This window comes from Sceloporus occidentalis, unplaced genomic scaffold, assembly GCF_023333645.1.
Source record: "Sceloporus occidentalis isolate IW3139 unplaced genomic scaffold, rSceOcc1.0.p SCAF_89, whole genome shotgun sequence".
Taxonomy (NCBI): Eukaryota; Metazoa; Chordata; class Lepidosauria; order Squamata; family Phrynosomatidae; genus Sceloporus; species Sceloporus occidentalis.
Genome location: NW_028317069.1, coordinates 3,901,055 through 3,921,376, shown reverse-complemented (window position 1 = coordinate 3,921,376; position 20,322 = coordinate 3,901,055). Strand labels below are relative to the sequence as shown.

At 40.3% G+C, this 20,322-nt stretch overlaps 1 protein-coding gene across 1 annotated transcript in view; it reads left to right on the top strand.

Moving 5' to 3' along the window:
* Nucleotides 1-226: 226 nt before the first annotated feature.
* LOC149284758 (ADAMTS-like protein 4) overlaps nt 227-20,322 on the top strand; it is a 35,831-nt gene continuing 15,735 nt past the window's right edge. The window contains exons 1-2 of the mRNA XM_089496365.1: nt 227-454; nt 1,779-1,881. Coding sequence (XP_089352491.1) covers nt 227-454; nt 1,779-1,881 — 331 coding nt within the window. The remainder of the gene's footprint in view (nt 455-1,778; nt 1,882-20,322) is intronic.

The window sequence follows — 20,322 nt, the reverse complement described above, 5'->3', positions numbered from 1 at the left end:
GAATAGACATTACCCAGACAAAACAATTCCTAAAGAACACGTGGCACGATCCCATACCAGGAGAACCAGACCGTTAGTAGATCCTGAAGTAATCAGTAGTCATATCCCAGAAGATGAAAAGGATCAGCATGGTAAACAACATCTCTCCCAGGCGGACTCATCTAAACTACCTAGGTCCCGTAGCCAAAGACAGAGCTTATACAGGCAACAAACAGATAGCAACAGAATGTTCCAAAATCTTTTCAAAGACAATCCGTCCATCCATACACAACAGAATGCGGATCCTTGGTCGCCTCTTGGAAGTAATCCGGCTGCGCCTTATGAAAGGGAACGGGAGACAAGACCAGGCTTACATCACAGCTCTGATCTTCCTCAGTTCAATTTATATCATCCAGGGAGTGAGGAATTCCACTGTGAAGGAGAGCAAAAGCAGTACAAAGCATGTGGGCAAGAGGTATGTCAACAATGTACACCCCATGGAAACGGTTGATTGCTGTAGGGTTAAAAAAGCTTCACACCTAGTTATCCTGCCCCAGTGGTGGTTTTAAGTGCAACAACTCATCAGCATACACAATCACTTTCTTAATGAAATGTTAAAACGTATGGAATTCCCATTTTAAAAAGAAACGTAGACGTGACATGTTTCGGCTTTTTGATTTACGGGATGAAAAAACAATGAGGTGGAAATGCCATATGGTGCACCTTGGTTTTCAATGGCTTATATGTTAAACCCTTGGGTTTACAGAGGCACCGCTACTAATTATACGTTATTGTTCAGAAAAAAATGTTTGTTTTTGAATATAGCCACATATCCACCAATGGGTTTGACTGACGGATAAAGAAGAAAACATTAAACAAGAATAGTCCTTGTTTTGGCAGCTCAGGCTTACAGCATTGTTTAAACAAGTTTAATTATATTTCACTTTTGGCATGTTTGTCTTTCTTTTATACTGTGCCACGATTTAACGGGGAGAGAGTCTACCTCCTGTCACTTTTAAGCAGTTTACATAAGTCTTGGCTGTTTTTAGATTCACGCGGAGGCTCAAGTAGGCTCAAGGCATCCGCTGAGATGAAATAAGATCGCTGCATTAGTTCATCCACCACGCCATAGCCTTTTATTGCCTATTTTACCTTTTTTTTTAATGTTAAAATATTTTCACAGTCTGGAGAACATCGAGAGATCAACGGGGCAGGTAAATTAAAGGAGACCCATCAGTGTCTATATTTTACATCAATGCTTTTAAGAGCAGACATTTTAATAAAATGTTTGAACTTCAGCTTTCTCTTTTGTTTAGAGCATATCTCCCATCACGTATCAGTTCTTTTCATTCAGATTGGCTGTCTGTTATTACCCCCCCAATTCTTAATTATCCATTCTCCATTCTCCATCGGAAAGTAAGGTGGATGATATCAGTTGCTGTTTACAGCACCTTATACCTTTTCTATTAAATCACTGCTTGTTGTTGATTGGTTCGAGCAGCCTTCAGACTGGAAGTTCCAGACAGGAAGTTGATTAGGTAATGCTGGCTCTGCCACAGGCTGCCGCTCATCTCATCCTCCCTGAGGTTAATGTTTAAACATCTATAAAACATTTACTTTTTAGCAAATGGAAAACAAAAGCTTTAAGTAGCTGCGACATTGACAGTTCCTCTTTAAGCCGCTCTATAGTATAGCTGCGTTAATTAGATTAATAAATGTGTTTATGGTCATCAATAGACAGATCTGTTTATAGTATACCACATATTCATCTGCCTCGTCTGCTGTCCTTGTGTCCCCAGCCATGCCCAGCCAGCCAGCCTGATGCCAGATCCGTGCAATGCGCAACCTTCAACAACCAGGAGTTTATGGGTCGGCTCTACCAATGGGAGGCATTCACCGAAGGTAAGGAGGCAGAGTCTCTTATAACACGGGTCTACGCTTTGATGGAAATGGGAAATGTGTGTATTTGTGTCCTAACTGATGGAAAAAGGTGGTAAATTAGTGATCAGTTTGGAATTCGGAGCGATTCTTATCTCTATGTCCCAAGCCTTAGATTCTTAGATTGACCCCCAAAGAAAACAGTCAAAAAACACAAGGGTTTGAGGTGGTTTCTAAACGGCCACCTATCAGTGCTTTGAATATTTAATAATAATTCGGTGGCAGATATGTTCTTGAAGGACTAGGGGAGGACACCTGTTAAAATGACTTTCCTTCAAAGAAGACTATTGGCATGTTCAGCATACATGCCAGAAACCCAGCTGTGAAATATATCTAATCACCTCCTTGTGTCTCCAAATACACGTTCTCCTCTTTCCTCCCCTGATGCCCCTTTTTCCCAGGAGCTCAGAATGTTTGCTTGGTATGAGGGTATCACAGGGTTCTACAGCCCTAAAAGCCCCAATAATGCATAGAAACAGCAGGAGATCATACATTAAAAAGGTGTAAATAAAATATAATCTTCCTTTTAATGACTTACTTACAAAAGAAAGGTATCAAAAGGTCTTTTGAGGTAAAGCCCTGGCCCCTAGCTGCCCCCCTAAAACAAGTGTCCCTTTTTGGCCATATAAAACTCGTGCACTAATCGTAAAAATGCTTGGTGCCTTATCTGTGTGATGCACATGGATTGCGTTTAAAGTAACACCAGAGGAAGGATGCCGGATAGATCCCCCGGACAAGTCAAGCTATTCTAGGTGAATGTGTCCAGGATCTGGATACAGTTACCCAGCTGGTGGCAGTTTCCATATTCTGCCGTGGCAGTTTCCATATTCTGCCGTGCCCAAAGCCTTTTACTAATTTCCTTTATTGCTCCCTGTGGTACGGCTCCTGAATCTAAGACGAGACCAACAACTGATTAAAGTTTGAGTCTTTACAGCAGGAGAAATGGGCCGACTAGACGGGCCAGATGAGTCTGATCTGCAGGCACAGTCTATGTCTCCATGTAACAGAAAACTGGAATGGCACATGTGGCCGGCATGGTGTGCAGTGATACATACAGAGCAGAATTTAATAGTCATCAGGACGGAGCGAGTTCACAGCTTAGGGCTTCTCCCGAGGGGTCACTGGAAGCCCCTTCGTCCGCCTCTTGGTCTGTTTGTTTTGCCGGGTTAGGCAGATGTCACCTTTTGTTGCGATGCTCGTTCTCATGGCCGGTGGTCTGAGTAATAATGGGCAAATGATATCATTGTCACGGTCCATGCGTTAATTGTGTAAATGTTATTGCAGCAATTGTTACTGTCTCAGTTTTCAGGCTCGTGCAAAGCATTGTGGGAAACACAGAGACTCCACTTACACATGGATGTTATCAGTGTCCCTTTGTCCTTGTGGACTCTTCAAACCCTGAGGAATTAACCCTTCCATGGAAGTAAAACACAGAAACATAAAACTTGAGGGCCCATCTAGTCTGCCAGTAAAAACCAGAGGGCTGCCATCACTGTCAGTCATGTGATATTCTGGGTGACCTTCCCTGCACAAACACCACACTGAGCTGATGCCTTATGGCAATGTTAATGAAGTCCGTTCCTCCATAGACTTTCTTAAGTCAGAGTGTCCTGCTGGATGATTAAGACTGAGCCGTTCTATTCTTTCCCACAGGCAGTATAATAAGGAGTCGAGGTGTTTGTCTAGTAGATTGGGGCTCAGATAACAAGAAGTCATAGAAATGGCTGATATGCAGCTGCCTGAAAACATTATATTAGGGGCAAAAACTACACCTTGTACATTTTCTACCAACATTTTTAATCCTATACTAGTGATAAAACATGGCGAGAGTTCCCCTTTAAATAGACACTTGGAGCGCTCGGATTTCTTGTTACTTTTAATTCTTGGTTTGAAACCTAATATCTCTCCTACTTTATTTTTGTAACATTGAATTATTTACAGAGAACAGGAATATTTTAGTCTGCAAACGTTCCTGCAGCTTGGCTTCGATGTGGCGGGCCGTTGCCAGCGTACATATCAGCCTGGCGCTTTGATGTAGCTTTGTGTGACCTTTATCTGCTGTTACCGCCGAGTGATCTGTCTCTATTGGCCACAACAGATATCTATGTTCCCGGGATTAGTCTGGGCTTCAGGTGATGTTGCCGAATTTGTGTTTTTAACCAGTATATTCATGAATTCCACGTATCCACGCTCTGATTACATGTCTTTTATTAGAGTATTATTATTTAAGATGTCGGAGTTGCCTTCTTCATATGTAAACGAGGGAAGAAGAGACCTCGGAGGTCTCCAAAGCGTATGTGACTCAATCTGTTAACGTCAAAGGCTTTATAAATGAAACCGTGCAATAAACAATATTCTGCTAAAAGTGTTACTCGGTTACATAAACAGCTATAAGTAGGTCATATTGTCATGTAAGAAAGTCCAGGTAAAGCCATCACACCTGGCCAAGCAGAGCTGGGTGCGAGGAGATGCGAGTTGAAGTCCATACATATTTGAGCAGAAGTACCGTTGCAATTGTGGGTTGGAGGGCAAGTCTCTGACCACAACATTATATTGCCGTGTTGGACTTTGTACCAAGGACAATGAATGCTTTGTATTGTCTCTGTAGAACTTCTGACATCATGATCAAACACATCATCGTTACAAGGTTTTAATAGATCACTAATGTGTACAACACGGATCCATCAGCCCTCTGTTCATGGGAACAATATTCTCTTGTTGGCCAGTTTTAACCTAAATAAGATACTAAAAAAGATTTTGTAAATGTATCGGATAGGATAGTACTTTGTAGCAGTCTGATATGAGACATTGGACCAGTGTCTGATTCCTCTCTGCTGAATATCTCACATTATGGCTTTGTTTCTGCCGAGGGCTTACCATAAGTGAGTGGGGTTTAAATAAATAAAGGACCATGTTGAGCAGTTAATAGGAAAAGTATTTTGGTTTCTATGGTGGTTGCCCTACATTTAAAAAAACGACTATAAGTTATGGAAGACTGTCTTTTCTTCTGGCCATTCAGGTCCATGATTAAGAAATTAAACATGGGGTCACGTTTATGGGTAATGTTCTGTAAAACATAGTATTTTGGCCTACAAAAATTACAAAAATAACCAAACATTAATAATGTATGATTTAGAAAAAGAAAAAGAAAATATTCCCCAAAACTGTGAACTAGACTAGACCATCACAGCTGGTGCAGAAGAGCCAACTGGACCCTTTGTCGCATAGAAAGTAAAGAGTATTAAACAGAATAGTAGCGGTGCCCTAAAGGCTCAGACCCGTGTTTCGAGACTCATCCCCGCCTCTCGGCACTTAAAAAGCCTGTGTCACATTCCACGCCAGAACACAAGTGTGATAAAACGGATCCCTGCTGCTCCTAATATTTACAAAATAATTTGAGTTTGATTGAACATTCTCAAGGGAAAGTGCACAGCCCCATTAAGGTCCCGGAGTGATCCGACATTAATAAGGGGGGGCTATAAATTGCGAATGAAAAGACTTTTCAACATGAACAGCGAGACACTGGGATAAGGTTATATAACGAGTTGGTAGAACAGCAAGAATATCGGCACAAACCTTGTTTGTTTAACTCCTCTTGACTTATGGAGCTATCAGCTTATATTGTTTTTAAGTTGGTAATAAAGTACGGGTCACTGAAGGACATAATAACCTGGACCTGGAACCAGAACTTTTTGAATTATTTAGGGCTGTACAACTTCAGTACTTGTCGGGCGCGAACAGGCCACAATTTAAAAAAAATAAAAATTAAACAACTTGTTTTCAAGCAGGGATACACAGAGTTCTTGGTCTGTCTTTGGCCCTTGAGGACCAGAGTTGTTCAGCCCTGGTTTAAAGCTTTTTCCAGGCATGTACTTGGCCTCTTTTCCAGACTGGTTGCTTGTTTTGTATCTTTCTTTTGCATCTTTTGGGGTTAATTCAATAACTGGCAGGGGGAGCTGTGTTTTGCTGCACAGCCTGCCTTCCCCTTGAAACGCGAGGCTAGCCCTGCCCCTGCGGAGCACTTTTCCCTCCCCTGCTTATAGACACCTTTGAGTACTTATAATAATAATAATTGGAACCTTTGAGTACTTATAATAATGCCTGGGTTTGACCACATGGTCACTTGAAAATCAAATTCAAGGCAATAAACATACTCCACTAATTTATTGTCTTATAGGCTACAGCCTACCAATCAAATATGGCCTCCAGCCTGCCCAAGAGCTATAAAGGTTTTCCTGTAAAAGGTAACGTTGCCTGCATAAGAATGCATAGACTCCAGTTTCCATGAGATTTGTGGAGTCTTAACCCCTACAAACCCTTCATCATTGTGTGATGACAAAACATGGAGCATGTCCTGAGCCTCAGCCTGTTGGGTAATAACATGAGAAATGCTCTTCTTGTCCCATCAAGGGGAGGGTTAGCTCGGAGATTGTATGGAGCAAGTTCAATGTATAGTCAGCTCCCATTTTGAAGGAACAGGTGCTATACCAGATAGAGTTACAATCCACAAAGAACCCTTCTGTCCCACTATTGAACTTGGAACATGAAACACAGGACGTGAGGTCAATGTTCCAGCAGGTACCCTGCAAAGAAAAAGCACTTCCATGTATCACCGATTTAACTAGCAGGCAAACAGAAAAGCAGGCTATTCATACAGGACTTGTTAAGGGGAAATTACAATGAAGCATTTTTTTAAAATGTGACCTATTGATGGCTTTTTATGTAACTGTGTAAAACATTTAGAAGAAAATGTATTTAGTTTACGAACCCACTGCCTGCTGCTTCTATACACATTATGGAACCCTGAGATACCCTCATACCCAACAAACATTCTGAGCTCCCAGAGAAAAGGGGCTCCAGGGTTTGACAGAGGGTTTTGGGACCCAGAGAGGGTCTGGCTAAACAAAAACAGGGACACTTAGGAGATAAGATGTTGATTCCCATACTGTTAGAGAATGGTCCCCTCTTCCAATGTACAAAGCTTCATTTTTCTTGGAGAAAGATCTGTTTTAAGTCTTATAAACAGACAGGATCTGCTGTGTTCCATCGCCCAAAGCCTCTGTGTTTTTGCAGCGCTGAGTACTCTGATACAGAGTCAAACTAAACGTCCTTGAAGGTGCGATCTTACTGTGAATGTAAACATCCATCTTTTCCTGGCACACGAACTGCGGTAAAAATTCTCTCCTTTTATGTTAACCTCACCCAGTTTGCCCCCCTCCCATTTCTAAACTAACTGGCACAGGCTGCGTCGATTCTGGACACCTGCTGAAGGGCACCTCTTAATCCACCAAGTGGAAGGAAATAAAGCAAGAGAGACCTAAAAGGAGGGAGATATTTGTAGAGTTCCTTGAAAATGTCAAATATCTTCATTCAGCACAGAGCAGCCGTGTTTTATCATTCATGTTGGGGTCTTTGGTGACTTCATACAAATCCTCTATTTAATTGCCTCTTGGGATCTGTTTATTTCTTTTGCATCTGTCGCTGTCATGCTATGGAATTAATTAGCCTCTTGTGTGTTCTTTCTGTTTTTGAAATGTCCTAAAAAAATGTTTAAATGTCCCCTTCGATACATAGCGGTCTTCCGAGTTCTAATGACGCCAGATCTCATCTCAATATAACAAAAAAGACATGTGAGTTCACCTAGACATGTAATAAACCTGCTGGCTTTCATTAAGCAAGAAATGCCATTCAGCCAAACCTTTCATGACTGGTTCCTATTGGGGTCAGATGCTAAACTAGACTGGTATTAGTGGACATCCCAGTGTTTATAGATTTACCCTGTGAAGTTAATGGCTCAATGGGTGGGAAGTAAGTACTTGTATAATATTTATGAGAAGATACATTGGTGCCATTGCCATATCAACCTGCTATAGACTAAGAACTCAGCTGAGAGAAAGGAGACATTAAGCCTACCCAACAAGTCTATTTGGTTAGTGACCATAGAGATTGTGACTCTTTTTGGCATTGAGCGCAAATCTTTTTGGCTACGAACCTTAGGGAATGTGAATCATTTTGGTTGGGGACGGTAAATCTTTTTGGTTAGGGGTCTACCACCTCTCTTAGATACCTACTAAGGGCGTTAAAATTCTAACTGCTTCTTTGAACATAAAACTCAATGTATATGCCGCTGGAAAACATGTACCTCGTGAGACAGTTTAATTTTTAACTCCTGACTTCTGTGTGGCTTGTAGTTTACAATCCACATGACATGTCATGCTCCACAAGGAGCCTAGAGGAGAAGTTGCAAAGCAATACATGCCAAACACTTAGAACATACATCTTGAATGGTTAGAAGTACTGTATAGTGTGAGATTTGATGGACAATGTGTCGGAAAAAGAAGGAGAAATAGAAGCATATCTCGTGATTAGAAGAGATCCTGGATTTCTCATCTGCAATTGTGTAGTCAAAGAGACCAAAGGTTTCCTCCAAGCTGCAATCACCCACTATGGACAACTTTCCCAGTAGCGAGACACAGTCAACTTAGGCCATAAAATGTAGCTAAGCACAAAACTAGAAGTTCTCTTAATAACTGTTAAAAGTCTCAAAAGTGATCATTCCCCTTTTATATTTACATAACTGCAGAATTTGTAATGGATTCTTCCATTTCCTCGGAATAGAATTGTATTTTCCGGAGGTCAGTGTAACATTCTAACCTTCGATTTTATGTTATGGGAATTTGTTTTTTGGATATAAGCCTCGAGTGCATAATTTTGCTTTTAAATCCGATTTTATTATTATTTTAAACAGGAATTTTTTGCAAAACATTACACATAAAATATTTATTTTGCATTAAAACAGCTATTAAAACAACATCATCTTAGCTAATAGACAATCTGGCTGGTGTTCTATCGCCATTATTTCATTGAGACTTTTGCAAACCCAAAGAAGGAAGCACAAAGTTTTTTTTCACAAAACCTTTTTGTGGTTATTTGAAGCTAAAATTTATCTTCAAAATGTGGGATTTGACATTTTTTTAAGGGGGGGGGGGAGAACAATATCATGATTAACTTTTTGGCACATGAGGTGACCAATGCGTTGCATTGAAGTTAAGGTATGGAGGTTCTCCAAGCCAAAAAAATGAGGATCACACTGAAATATCCTATATTGTGAAAAAGATGGGTAAATTCAAAGCAGGATATGGCTGAAAATTGGGAAGTTTTACAGTTTACTTTAACGGAGAGAGTTTTGCAGATAAAAGGTTTCAGCACCAATTCATGGCCAGCTGATGTTTATAGATATAAACCCTCAGGATTAATGTTGTTCATTTTTCAAGGGAGTGTTATTCGCTCGTCCATGCTCTTAGGGCGTGTGGGAGAATGGCTTCAAACTGTAAATTTATAATCAAACTAGCAATGCTTTAAGATAAATCACTCTTAACTATACATACGGTATCTTTATAGCGTGATTGTGGCAACTCCGTGTGTTGCATTGGTTAATAGTAGAACAGAGGCTGATCCATCACTGTAGATAATAGTGAGGGTTCTATGATGTGATATTTCTGTCTTTAATAATATTAATCTTTTTGTTGTACATCTTAGAAATTGATCATGGAGATGAATGGATCATAGATTGTAAGATCAAATCCATGGTGTAGGGATATGAAACTTCTCTCCATAAAGACCAATCTTTGGAGCCCAAAGATCTGTTCTCCTCGGAAGTGGTGGTTGTGACCTGGAGCAGAAATCTTTTTAAACCCATCCTTTCTTTCATAATTTTTGCCTTATGTTGTGTGTAAGTTTGCGTCTGTCCAGGCCGTGCCACAGGCCAGCTCATCAATCTCTAGATATACCCAACGTGTCCATCACTTAATGTGTTAGGTGTCGCCAAGGTCCCATTCATGGGGCGCTTACACATGGGGAGAAGATGGCCAGAAGGGTGGAGGAGTGTTTAAACTAGGTAAAGGGGGGGAGGGAAACTACAATATAGAAGGGGAAGATGGTGTAGATAGAAAGCTGGGGCTTATAAATGTACCTGGGGGTGGAGCGGAGGGAGGGGTTAGAATAGTCAATAAGGATAGGCTTCATAGGGAAAAAAACCATACACCTCTAAATTGTATGCTTACTAATGCCAGAAGTCTGACCAATAAAACTGACGAACTGGAGTTAATAATGTCTGAAGAAAACTATGACATAGTGGGTATAACAGAGACATGGTTGGATGATAGCTATGACTGGGCGGTTAACATACAGGGTTATAGTCTATTCAGGAAGGATCGAAAAAAACGAAAAGGGGGAGGAGTTTGACTTTATGTAAAGTCCAGCCTAAAGGCCACACTGCGGGAGAATATATGTGAGGGAAATGATAATGTGGAGTCATTATGGGTAGAAATATATGGAAAGAAAAATAATAAAATACTGATCGGGGTTTGCTATAAGCCACCAAATATAATGGAAGCAGCAGAAGATCAATTATTAAAGCAAATAAACAAGGCAGCAAATCACAATGAGGTGGTTATTATGGGGGACTTTAACTATCCCGACATAAACTGGGAAACAGAGACCTGTGAATCTCATAAAGGAAACCGGTTTCTGACTATAAGTAAGGATAATTATCTGTCCCAAATGGTAGAGGACCCGACCAGAGGGGGCGCCCTACTGGACTTAATATTGACCAACAGACCTGACAGAGTAACTAATGTGCAGGTCAGGGGGCATCTAGGAAATAGTGATCACAATATGATACATTATAACGTGTCCTTCAATATGGGAACTCTTAGAGGAGCCACAAGAACCATGAACTTTAGGAAGGCAAAGTTTGATCAACTAAGAGAAGCCCTTAACACTGTAAATTGGGAAAATGTCCTCAAAAACAAGAGTACAGACACTCAATGGGAGATTTTTAAGGATATCTTAAATTCTCAATGTGAAAGGTACATACCGTATGGGAATAAAAGAGTCAGGAACAAGAGAAAACCAATGTGGATAAATAAAAATGTAAAGGGGGTAATAAATGGCAAAAAAAAGGCATTTAAGCTACTAAAACAGGAAGGCAGTGAGGAAGCACTAAAAAGCTATCGGGGAAAAAATAAAATATGTAAAAATCAGATAAAAGCAGCAAAAGTGGAGACAGAAAGACTCATTGCCAAAGAGAGTAAGACAAACCCCAAAATGTTCTTTAACTATATAAATAGTAAAAAGGTTAAAAATGAAAGCGTTGGCCCCTTAAAACGGGGATCAGGAAAAAGCTAATCTATTAAATATATTCTTCTCTGCTGTATTCACAGAGGAAAATGAAATGCCATGTAATATACAGCAGGATGAGATAACTGCCCCAGTACATGTCGCCTGTCTAACCCAGGAAGAAGTGCAGTGCCGCCTAAAAAAAATCTAAATAGACAAATCACCAGGTCCAGATGGCATTCACCCCCGCGTTCTAAGGGAGTTAAGTAATGTAATAGACAGACCCCTATTTCTAATATTCAAGGACTCTATAGTGACAGGGTCTGTTCCCCAGGACTGGCGCATAGCAAATGTTGTGCCAATATTCAAAAAGGGGACAAAAAGTGACCCGGGGAATTATAGGCCTGTTAGTTTAACTTCTGTTGTGTGTAAACTGTTTGAGGGTTTCCTAAGAGATGCTATTTTGGAGTATCTCAATGAAAATAAGTGTATGACTCCATATCAGCATGGGTTTACAAGGGATCGGTCCTGTCAAACTAACCTGATCAGCTTTTATGAGGAGGTGAGCTCAAGACTGGATCGGGGTGAATCGCTGGATGTCGTATATCTTGATTTTTCCAAAGCATTTGATACGGTGCCACATAAAATGCTGGTACATAAAATGAGAATGCTTGGGCTGGGGGAGAATGTGTGTATGTGGGTAAGTAACTGGCTCAGTGATAGGAAACAGAGGGTGGTTATTAATGGTACATACTCTGAGTGGGTGACTGTTGCTAGTGGGGTACCACAGGGGTCAGTTTTGGGTCCTATTCTTTTTAATATATTTATTAATGACCTTGTAGAGGGATTGTATAGTAAAGTATCAATCTTTGCAGACGATACTAAGCTCTGTAACGTGGTTAACACAATAGAGGACAGCGCACGATTACAAATGGATCTGCATAGATTGGAGGCTTGGGCTGGGATGTGGCAGATGAGGTTCAACACAGATAAGGTTATGCACATGGGGAAGAAAAATCCAGGCTGGGAATATGTATTAAATGGGAAAACACTGGGGACGACTGACATGGAAAAGGACTTAGGAGTTTTAGTTAACAGTAAATTTACCTGTAGCGACCAGTGTCAGGCAGCTGCTGCTAAGGCAAATAAAATCATGGGGTGCATCAAAAGGGGCATAGATGCCCACGACAAGGAAATAATTCTACCACTGTACAAGTCACTAGTCAGACCACACATGGAATACTGTGTACAGTACTGGGCACCAGTGTACAAGAAAGATATAGTGGAGCTGGAGAGGGTTCAAAGACGGGCAACCAGAGTAATAAGGGGAATGGGAGGACTACAGTACCCAGAAAGATTATCAGAATTAGGGTTATTTAGTTTGGAAAAAAGACGGCTTAGGGGGGACTTAATAACTATGTATAAATATATAAGGGGGCAGTACAGAGATCACTCCCAGGACCTATTTATACCCAGGACTGTATCTATAACAAGGGGACATCCTCTACGGTTGGAGGAAAGAAGGTTTCTACACCAGCACAGACGGGGGTTCTTTACAGTAAGAGCGGTGAGATTATGGAACTCTCTGCCAGAGGAAGTGGTGATGGCAAACTCAATAAAAGAGTTCAAAAGGAGCCTGGACGTGTTTCTTGAAAGCAATAATATTACAAGTTATGGATATTAGATTAATAGGGACAGAACGTTGATCCAGGGATTTATTCTGATTGCCATATTTGGAGTCGGGAAGGAATTTTCCCCCTGGTATGGGGCAATTGGCATCTGCTTCATAAGGGTTTTTTTGCCTTCCTCTGGATCAACACAGTAGGGACACAATATGTATATAGGTTGAACTTGATGGACTTTGGTCTTTTTTCAACCTTATGAACTATGTTACTATGTTACTATGTTACTATGGTGTTCATGGAAGGTCAATGGTTTTCATCATCAGTTCTACTGTAAAAAAAAATAAAATGAAATAGAAAAATGACCTGACCCTGTTCTAGAACTTTGTCATATTAGCGTTTTCAAACTGAGTTGGATATACCTAACTTTGGTTTGAAACATCTGGCTACATTTTTGAGAGGTGGAACAAAAAACCTGACTAGCTTTACACCTTCAGAGACTGAAAGTATTTCTTATCCCACTTGGCTTTCCGAATGCTTCTTCTTTCAGTCACAGCCACCTTATATTAAACATTTTTGTTTTGTTTTTGTCTTAAGAAAAAGTAGTATATATTCAACATAATGTTTTGATCTATACCTATCAGATACCAATAACTTGAGGGGTACTACCCATGCCACAAATATCCTAGCATTTGGACATTCTAGTCGAAGATGCTTGTCAAGTATATGGTCTGAGTCAGGTGGTACCGGGTTCCGCGTGACTTGCACCGCTTTCTACCACAGGCTCCTGACCTCTGCTGGAGGTGTCTGGCGGGACCTGGTACTTTCCTACACATCTGGTGGGAGTGCACTCTCGTCAAGCCTTACTGGGCCATAATTGAGCGGGTTGTGCGGGAGATTGGGGACCCGGATTATATTTTAACGCCAGAGGCTGCTATACTACACCACACTGATCTCTCCCTAGCCCAATATAAGAACTCCGTAACGTTTCACATTTTGAGTGCTGCAAAGGCGGTCATCCCTCGCTTCTGGAGGCAACAATGCGTTCCTCCCATTCAGGCATGGCTTAATAGGATGCAATACATCTCCTATATGGAGGAATTGGTTTGGGCTTCTAGGGGCAGGTCTCCTCAGTTTGAGCGCAGATGGTTTTGGTGGAAACGATTGGTCACTTCTCCCGAGTTTTCTCGTATCTTGGGCCTCTCTACATGAGTGAAGGGGCCTCTCGTGCCAGGTGTGGATTGGGACTCCTTGTCTCGCCTTGATTGTTAGCCCCACTCACACCATTCATTGATCTTCCATCACGCATCAATATATTTGGAGCATTGTAATTGGCGGTTTGTTGGTATGCGTCTTATTTTATTTTATTTTGTTTCTTTTATTATATTTGTTTGTTTCGTTTGTTATCTTTTGTTTGGAGTATTATGCTCACTGGTCTTCTACTCCTAGATTGTATAATTTGTCATCCTGCCATATGATATGATATATTCCACTGCTGAGCTTCCATTACGGACGGATTGCATACACTAATCCTTTTACTGGGATTGGTGTTCTTTATGCTGTTTCGCCTTTACACTATGTGATTTGTGTACATTGTGTCTTATGTTCCTGTGGGCCTTGCCTTCTATGCTTGCGGCATACTGTCACCTGGATGCTCTGCTTGTCCTACTATTCATTTGACTGTTTTTGTGCATTTATTACTTGTGCTTACCTGTATGTGGAATTTGTTATCATCTGTACCATCAATAAACGGAGTTAGTTCAAAAGTATATGGTCTGAGTTGAATGAGTGGATTTATTTTTTACCGTGTCTCTATTTGTACTTGGCGTAGTATGTGTTCCATTCATTTTGGAATTAGCACTTTGACCCTGCCCGCTGCAGATATTTCTAAAGATATATGTTCTGGCTAATGTTAGCCCTTCTGATGATTCACAATGACATTTGTAGCTCACTTAAGCAAAGAGGCGTTGGCTTCTGATATTTGCATTTTTGGAAGGGCCCTGCCCGGCCAAGTGGATGACTACAGAGATGAGATCTTATTTGGGGAAGAGCTAAGCCTCTTATGAGGTTCTCTGATAACAAACATGGCACCAGCTCAGTATTTATTGAGACATACCACTTACCAATGTGATGTTGGTAAAACTATTATACGCAGCATTCTATTTATACTCAGACATTCCATGGAGTTTTAATCTGATTTTAAAATAATTTATCCACAAGAAAATGTGTCTTGATTTCCTATTAAGATGAATAATATATTTAATTGTATAAGTGTGTATGCGTGTGTATTTATGTACATAGAACTCAAAGTCTGTTTTATTTCTATATTTCTGGTAATATTTAGAATCCAACTCAGTAATATGTGAGTGGCAGACTGTGAAAGCTGCATTTTGGGAAACTGAAGTATTATAATTAAGAAATGTAAACTTTTTTAAAATTTTATCTTTATATTTTTGTTTCAAATATTGTACTCTGTATTTTAAAGCCTTTAAAAAAATAAAAAGTGCCAAAAGGACTCTTTGAACATAGATAGGTTTCGGAGAGAAAGAATGAAGTTAAAGTATTTTACTAATGAATGCGAACTGACATGTGAACCTTCCAAAAGTCAGATGGATTCCAGTTCTGGAACCAATAACCGTAACATTACCCCCCTTGTCGTGGAGGGTTACCATGCTTGTCCCATCTCCCAGCTGTTCTTAGCTGGTGAAGAAGGCTTCTGTTCTGAGATCTACAATATTTGATGCATGTCAGCGGGCTGAGGGACTGGGGGCTTGGCCAAAGTCAATGATTTGTGTGATCTCTACATATACTGTAAGTCAAGTCGGCAAATAGCGAGTTAAAGGTGCTGTTCCACTTAGACAAAACATAAATTGCATTGGATCTTTCACCGTATTCTTTCCTCTGCAGGTTTAATCGCATAAGAACCTGTTGGTACCTGACAATTAAATGTTCCCAGCAAAAAAAACCAAACACTTGGAATATTTTTTTTTCCGGGAAAGGGTTTGGTTATTCAACAGTACTAGGTGTCTAGTTACTAATTTCTAATGCTGCAATTTAGTTACAAAAAGTTGGTAGGGAAGCACTTTTTTTTATCTTTTTGGATTACTTTTTACGGTTTTAAAAAGCTACCCGTTATTAATCTGGATTACCCTTCCATTGATCTCCGACATGTGCCCTGTTTATGGGGCCCGCAGCCCATGGGGGGTATGGTTTTACCTTTTTGATTAATGTGGTTATACTATCTGTAGCCACATGACATCATAATATTCAATTTGTGGACAAATTGTTACGTCTGTTAATTTTAACCAATTTAAAACAAGTCTTTTCCTTACTCCAACATTCCTGAATCCGTCTTGCTGTTGAGGTTGTGGGTTGGGTGGTATAAGAGTTCTCCGAGCAGATTGTGAATAGTTTCCTGTACAGCCTCAATTAAGCCGTTAAATCAAGAGGCCCAGTGCCAGCGAGTGGTTAACATGCTTCCATGACACACTCGGCCCTTTGTTTTGAGCGAGTATAAGACATATTACAGCAGCGAACACTGCACGGGAATGAAGACCAGAATCAGCGAGGGGGGGGGAGACTTCTCACTGTTTATTTATTAAAAAATAATTTTTAAATAAAAGTTGTGTTTTTTTAAGTTATCAGACATTAAACGCTGGTGACGTAGGATTTCATGGCGCCCGTGCCAGGGCTGTGTCATCACCCTCTCATTTGCAGAAGCTCGTTGTCTGTCAGCAAAGCTTGTGTGGGGTAAACAATAGAAACCCCTGGGGCTGTTCCTGTTACCCCTCTGACTTTTTTTTATTATTATTTTATTATTATACCGACTTGAATCAACCAGTTCAACTTTCTTCTTATTTGGTGAAAACACAGGATCTCGGGGATTAACATTATCATTAAATGTTGGCAACTACTTATTTAGGGCAGGAAATAAAATGTCAAATAATGGGCATTTTTATTCATATTGTATTTGAACTTGACACATAGACGATTGGAGGAGCTTTACACCAATAAAAAAAGTGTTTAGCCAATAGCAAATGAAGCTCTGCTCTGTTTAAACCTTATAGGCTGTCTTGTGTTCTAAATTAGAATTTGCAGACTTCAAATCACAGCTTGGCAAAAAAAAATAACTGCCAACGGGGGAAGCACACAAAGGGTTAATGCCTTACTACAAATGAAAGCCCATAATAAACTCTTTGGTTGCCAAACGTAAGCAAGAGTGCCGCCCTGGCTTAGTCGGCGACACACGGGTTTAACTAGGCAAACTCAGATCTTAAAATGCGTCTCGGATTAATAGCCAGTTTTATTTGTTTCTTTCCCAGAAATGTATAATAAAACCAAAGTATGCACTTCTGCCCGAATCCTGCAGTCCCGTCGAGCTCTACCTCTGTCTCGAAAAGTAGGACAAAGCTAGGGTAGATTGGTAAAATTGGAACAGTTGGGAGGCATGCTCCATTAATGGATCGGTAGCACCTCATTAATGAGGCCTGGTGGAAGCTGAAACTTTAGTTTTTTTGTTCATTCGGAGGCTAGAGCTCTGTTAATGACTACATTTTGGGAGTTTTCTTTTTTTCTTGACCCGCTAGCCTCCGCCATATCCTGCTCCCATATGCCGTGTGTGTGTACAGGTGCGGTGGGTTAGAGGTCTACTCAGGGGAGCCGTGCCTTCACCGGCTTACAGCTACCACGGCCGTGGGTGAACAAGGATTCGGTGGAAAAACAAAATAGAATTGAGCTTTTGTTACCAATGCTTTGCTCCTTGGATTATACGAGACTCTAGTGCTCCAGCTCTGCAGGATAAACAAACAGACCTCAACAAAATCGCATAAGTGGTTAAGCAAACTGGGGGAAAGAACTCTTTGTGTACATATGTTGGGCCCAAGTCTGTCTGGTCTCCCTGGGACAAGGTCCGTCTGTCCTACTCAAAGTAAATCATACAATGCAATTCATTTGGGTCCTTGGATCCGTCCAGGCCACCAGAACTAGCAATCCGCATGAAAAAAAAATAAAGATTTTTCAAGCACAGTGGTAACCGGCTCTTTTTCCAAGATTTCTAGACTATGTATATTAAGTGAGTCTTGTATGTCTTCCATGTGAGGAGTCGTCTTGACTTCCTGTTCTGAGGATCTGCAAGATTATTCTCCACCATTATCTCCCTTACTGCTAAGTTGCTGAGTGTTTCTGGTTGGTTAAGGCAGGCTTTGTACATTTGGGTTAGAAAAAGGAAAGAATTTCTGGACAGGAAATTAATTCGGTAATGCTAGGTTTGACACCTTTTGCCCCCTTAGGTAAAATAACTTATTTTGACCAGGGATTTAAAAAAAATGTATTAATTGAAAAATAAAATAACAAATTGCAGGTATTAAAAAATATATATATATTCAGTTATACTATACGCTGTTACGGCAGCAGCTCTTCAATCCACGCAGAATGGAATTTGCAGCATCTTGCGGGGAATTCGGACTTGAATTTTAATTATTAGGATTATTTTGAAGATTCATTCTTTAAAACACAAATGTTTTGCTCCCCCGTCCCCACAACATCAGAGGGAAACACAGGAAGTTAAAATATTGTTTTGCCCATAGGGAATTCTTATGAGCATTCCTACAATTTATTGTGCTACCCAAAGACGTCATTCTTTAAGCTTTATACGCAAATGTTAAGACTTTGGTAATGAAGGAATATCTTTGTCTATTCTGTCTACCTCCATTGTTAACCCATTGTACAGTTTCCACTCTTTTAGGAAGATTTATGTGGGAATTTTTGGCCATTCATCCAGTATTTGTAAGGTCAGACAGTGATGTTGGACATGTCAACTGGAAAAACTTGAAATCTGAAAAAATAAATGAACTTATAAACAAATTAAATGTGTTTAAATAAAAAACATTTGCTGAACAGATATGGTACAGTATGACTCTTTTCACTATCTACTGAGCCAGACATTGACAGTGGTACAGCATAACTCATATCACTATATGAGCCAGACATTGACAGTGGTACAGCATAACTCTTATCACTATATAATGAGCCAGACATTGACAGTGATACAGCATAACTCATATCACTATATAATGAGCCAGACACTGACAGTGGTACAGTATAACTCATATAACTATATAATGAGCCAGACATTGACAGTGGGACAGCATAACTCATATCACTATATAATGAGCCAGACATTGACAGTGGGACAGCTTAACTCATATTACTATATACTGAGACCGAGATTGATGGTGGTACAGCATCACACTTTATAATGCACAGTGATATCAGAGTTGAGATACTCAGCTCTTCTACAAACTCCCTCTTTAGTGAATAGATATGTGATAGAAGGGTACCTCCTGGTTAGACCCTCTTAAAATTAGATTTGAATAACTTTGATGACATACTCATGCTGACTCAGAATACGTCAAGCCATCTTATGGTTACCAACATTATTTACCCCACAATTCTTTGCTGGTATTTAGTTGACCATATTACAAGAACTGATTGGCTGTTGCCATAGAAACAAAAAGGTTGCATGAAACATTCTGTTCTTCTGTGAAACGGTCATAGGAAGGAAAAAAGGACAGCGAGTGACTCCCCATGGTATAGAATTCATGTCCAGTATGTGTGGTTTTATTTAATGTCATATAAGATATCCGCATCAAACACATCTTATACATTAAGCAAAGAGGGCTTTCCCGGGAGCACTGAAAACCACTGCTGAGGGTCATCTTTTATGTAGCCCACATTTTCTTTACTGGTCCCTACTGGTTACATGATCAGACCTAGCTGTATTCACTTACTTTCAGCCGGAAACAATGAAACCAAAAAGTAGGTCCATATGAGCATCAAAGCTGACCCTTATCATACATTATCACCAGAGACGAGGAGAAGCTCAGAGTAACAGATACAACCATTTATCTCTGGGTACAAAGCAACTCGCCGTAATATACTCAGCGCCACAGTGATGTGCACACCCGTACTGACATGTCCTAACCACGTACAGATGCCGATACTCATATACAACATTATTAACTAGAAAACACAAGCTAAAGGCTGAATTTTAGACTCCGACACAGATCCAAGCACTCTTTGTTTAGAGAATTCTGCAATTCTTTGGGCTTTCAAACAAAGCGTTGATGGATTGTGCACTGATCTTGGGTGAGTCCTGAGAGCTGGAGGGTTCCTTCCAAATTCACCTTCCAAGCTTGTAACGAGTACCAGATATAACGTTCATGTTTTTTTGTCCACTCTGGACAAATCTGGGGCTTGTTGTGCTTCATAACATTTTACATTGCTGGACACTTGCTGTGTAAAAAAGGCACGTTATACTAAGGAATTATGTTTTTTACCTTTTTTTTCTCTAATTTCGCAAGTACATACAAATATTAACATTTTAGAAATGTATATAAAGGTTGAAGACTTTGAAGAGAACCTGCTCACCCATGACGCAACTTAAACTCTGTCTCAACTGAATGCCTCCTGGGACAAGTTGGTTAGAGTCCTGTTTTTGGGTCTGTCTTTCTTGACATTTAAAATCCAGCCCTCTCCTGTTTCCCATAAAGACTTTTCATTTCTTCAAGAGCTGTGTTTGCCCAAGATGATTAAGACGACCGACTCCTTAAAAGAAAACACATTTAAAAAAAAAAAGACTCTAAAGTTAATGAGCTTTTCCATA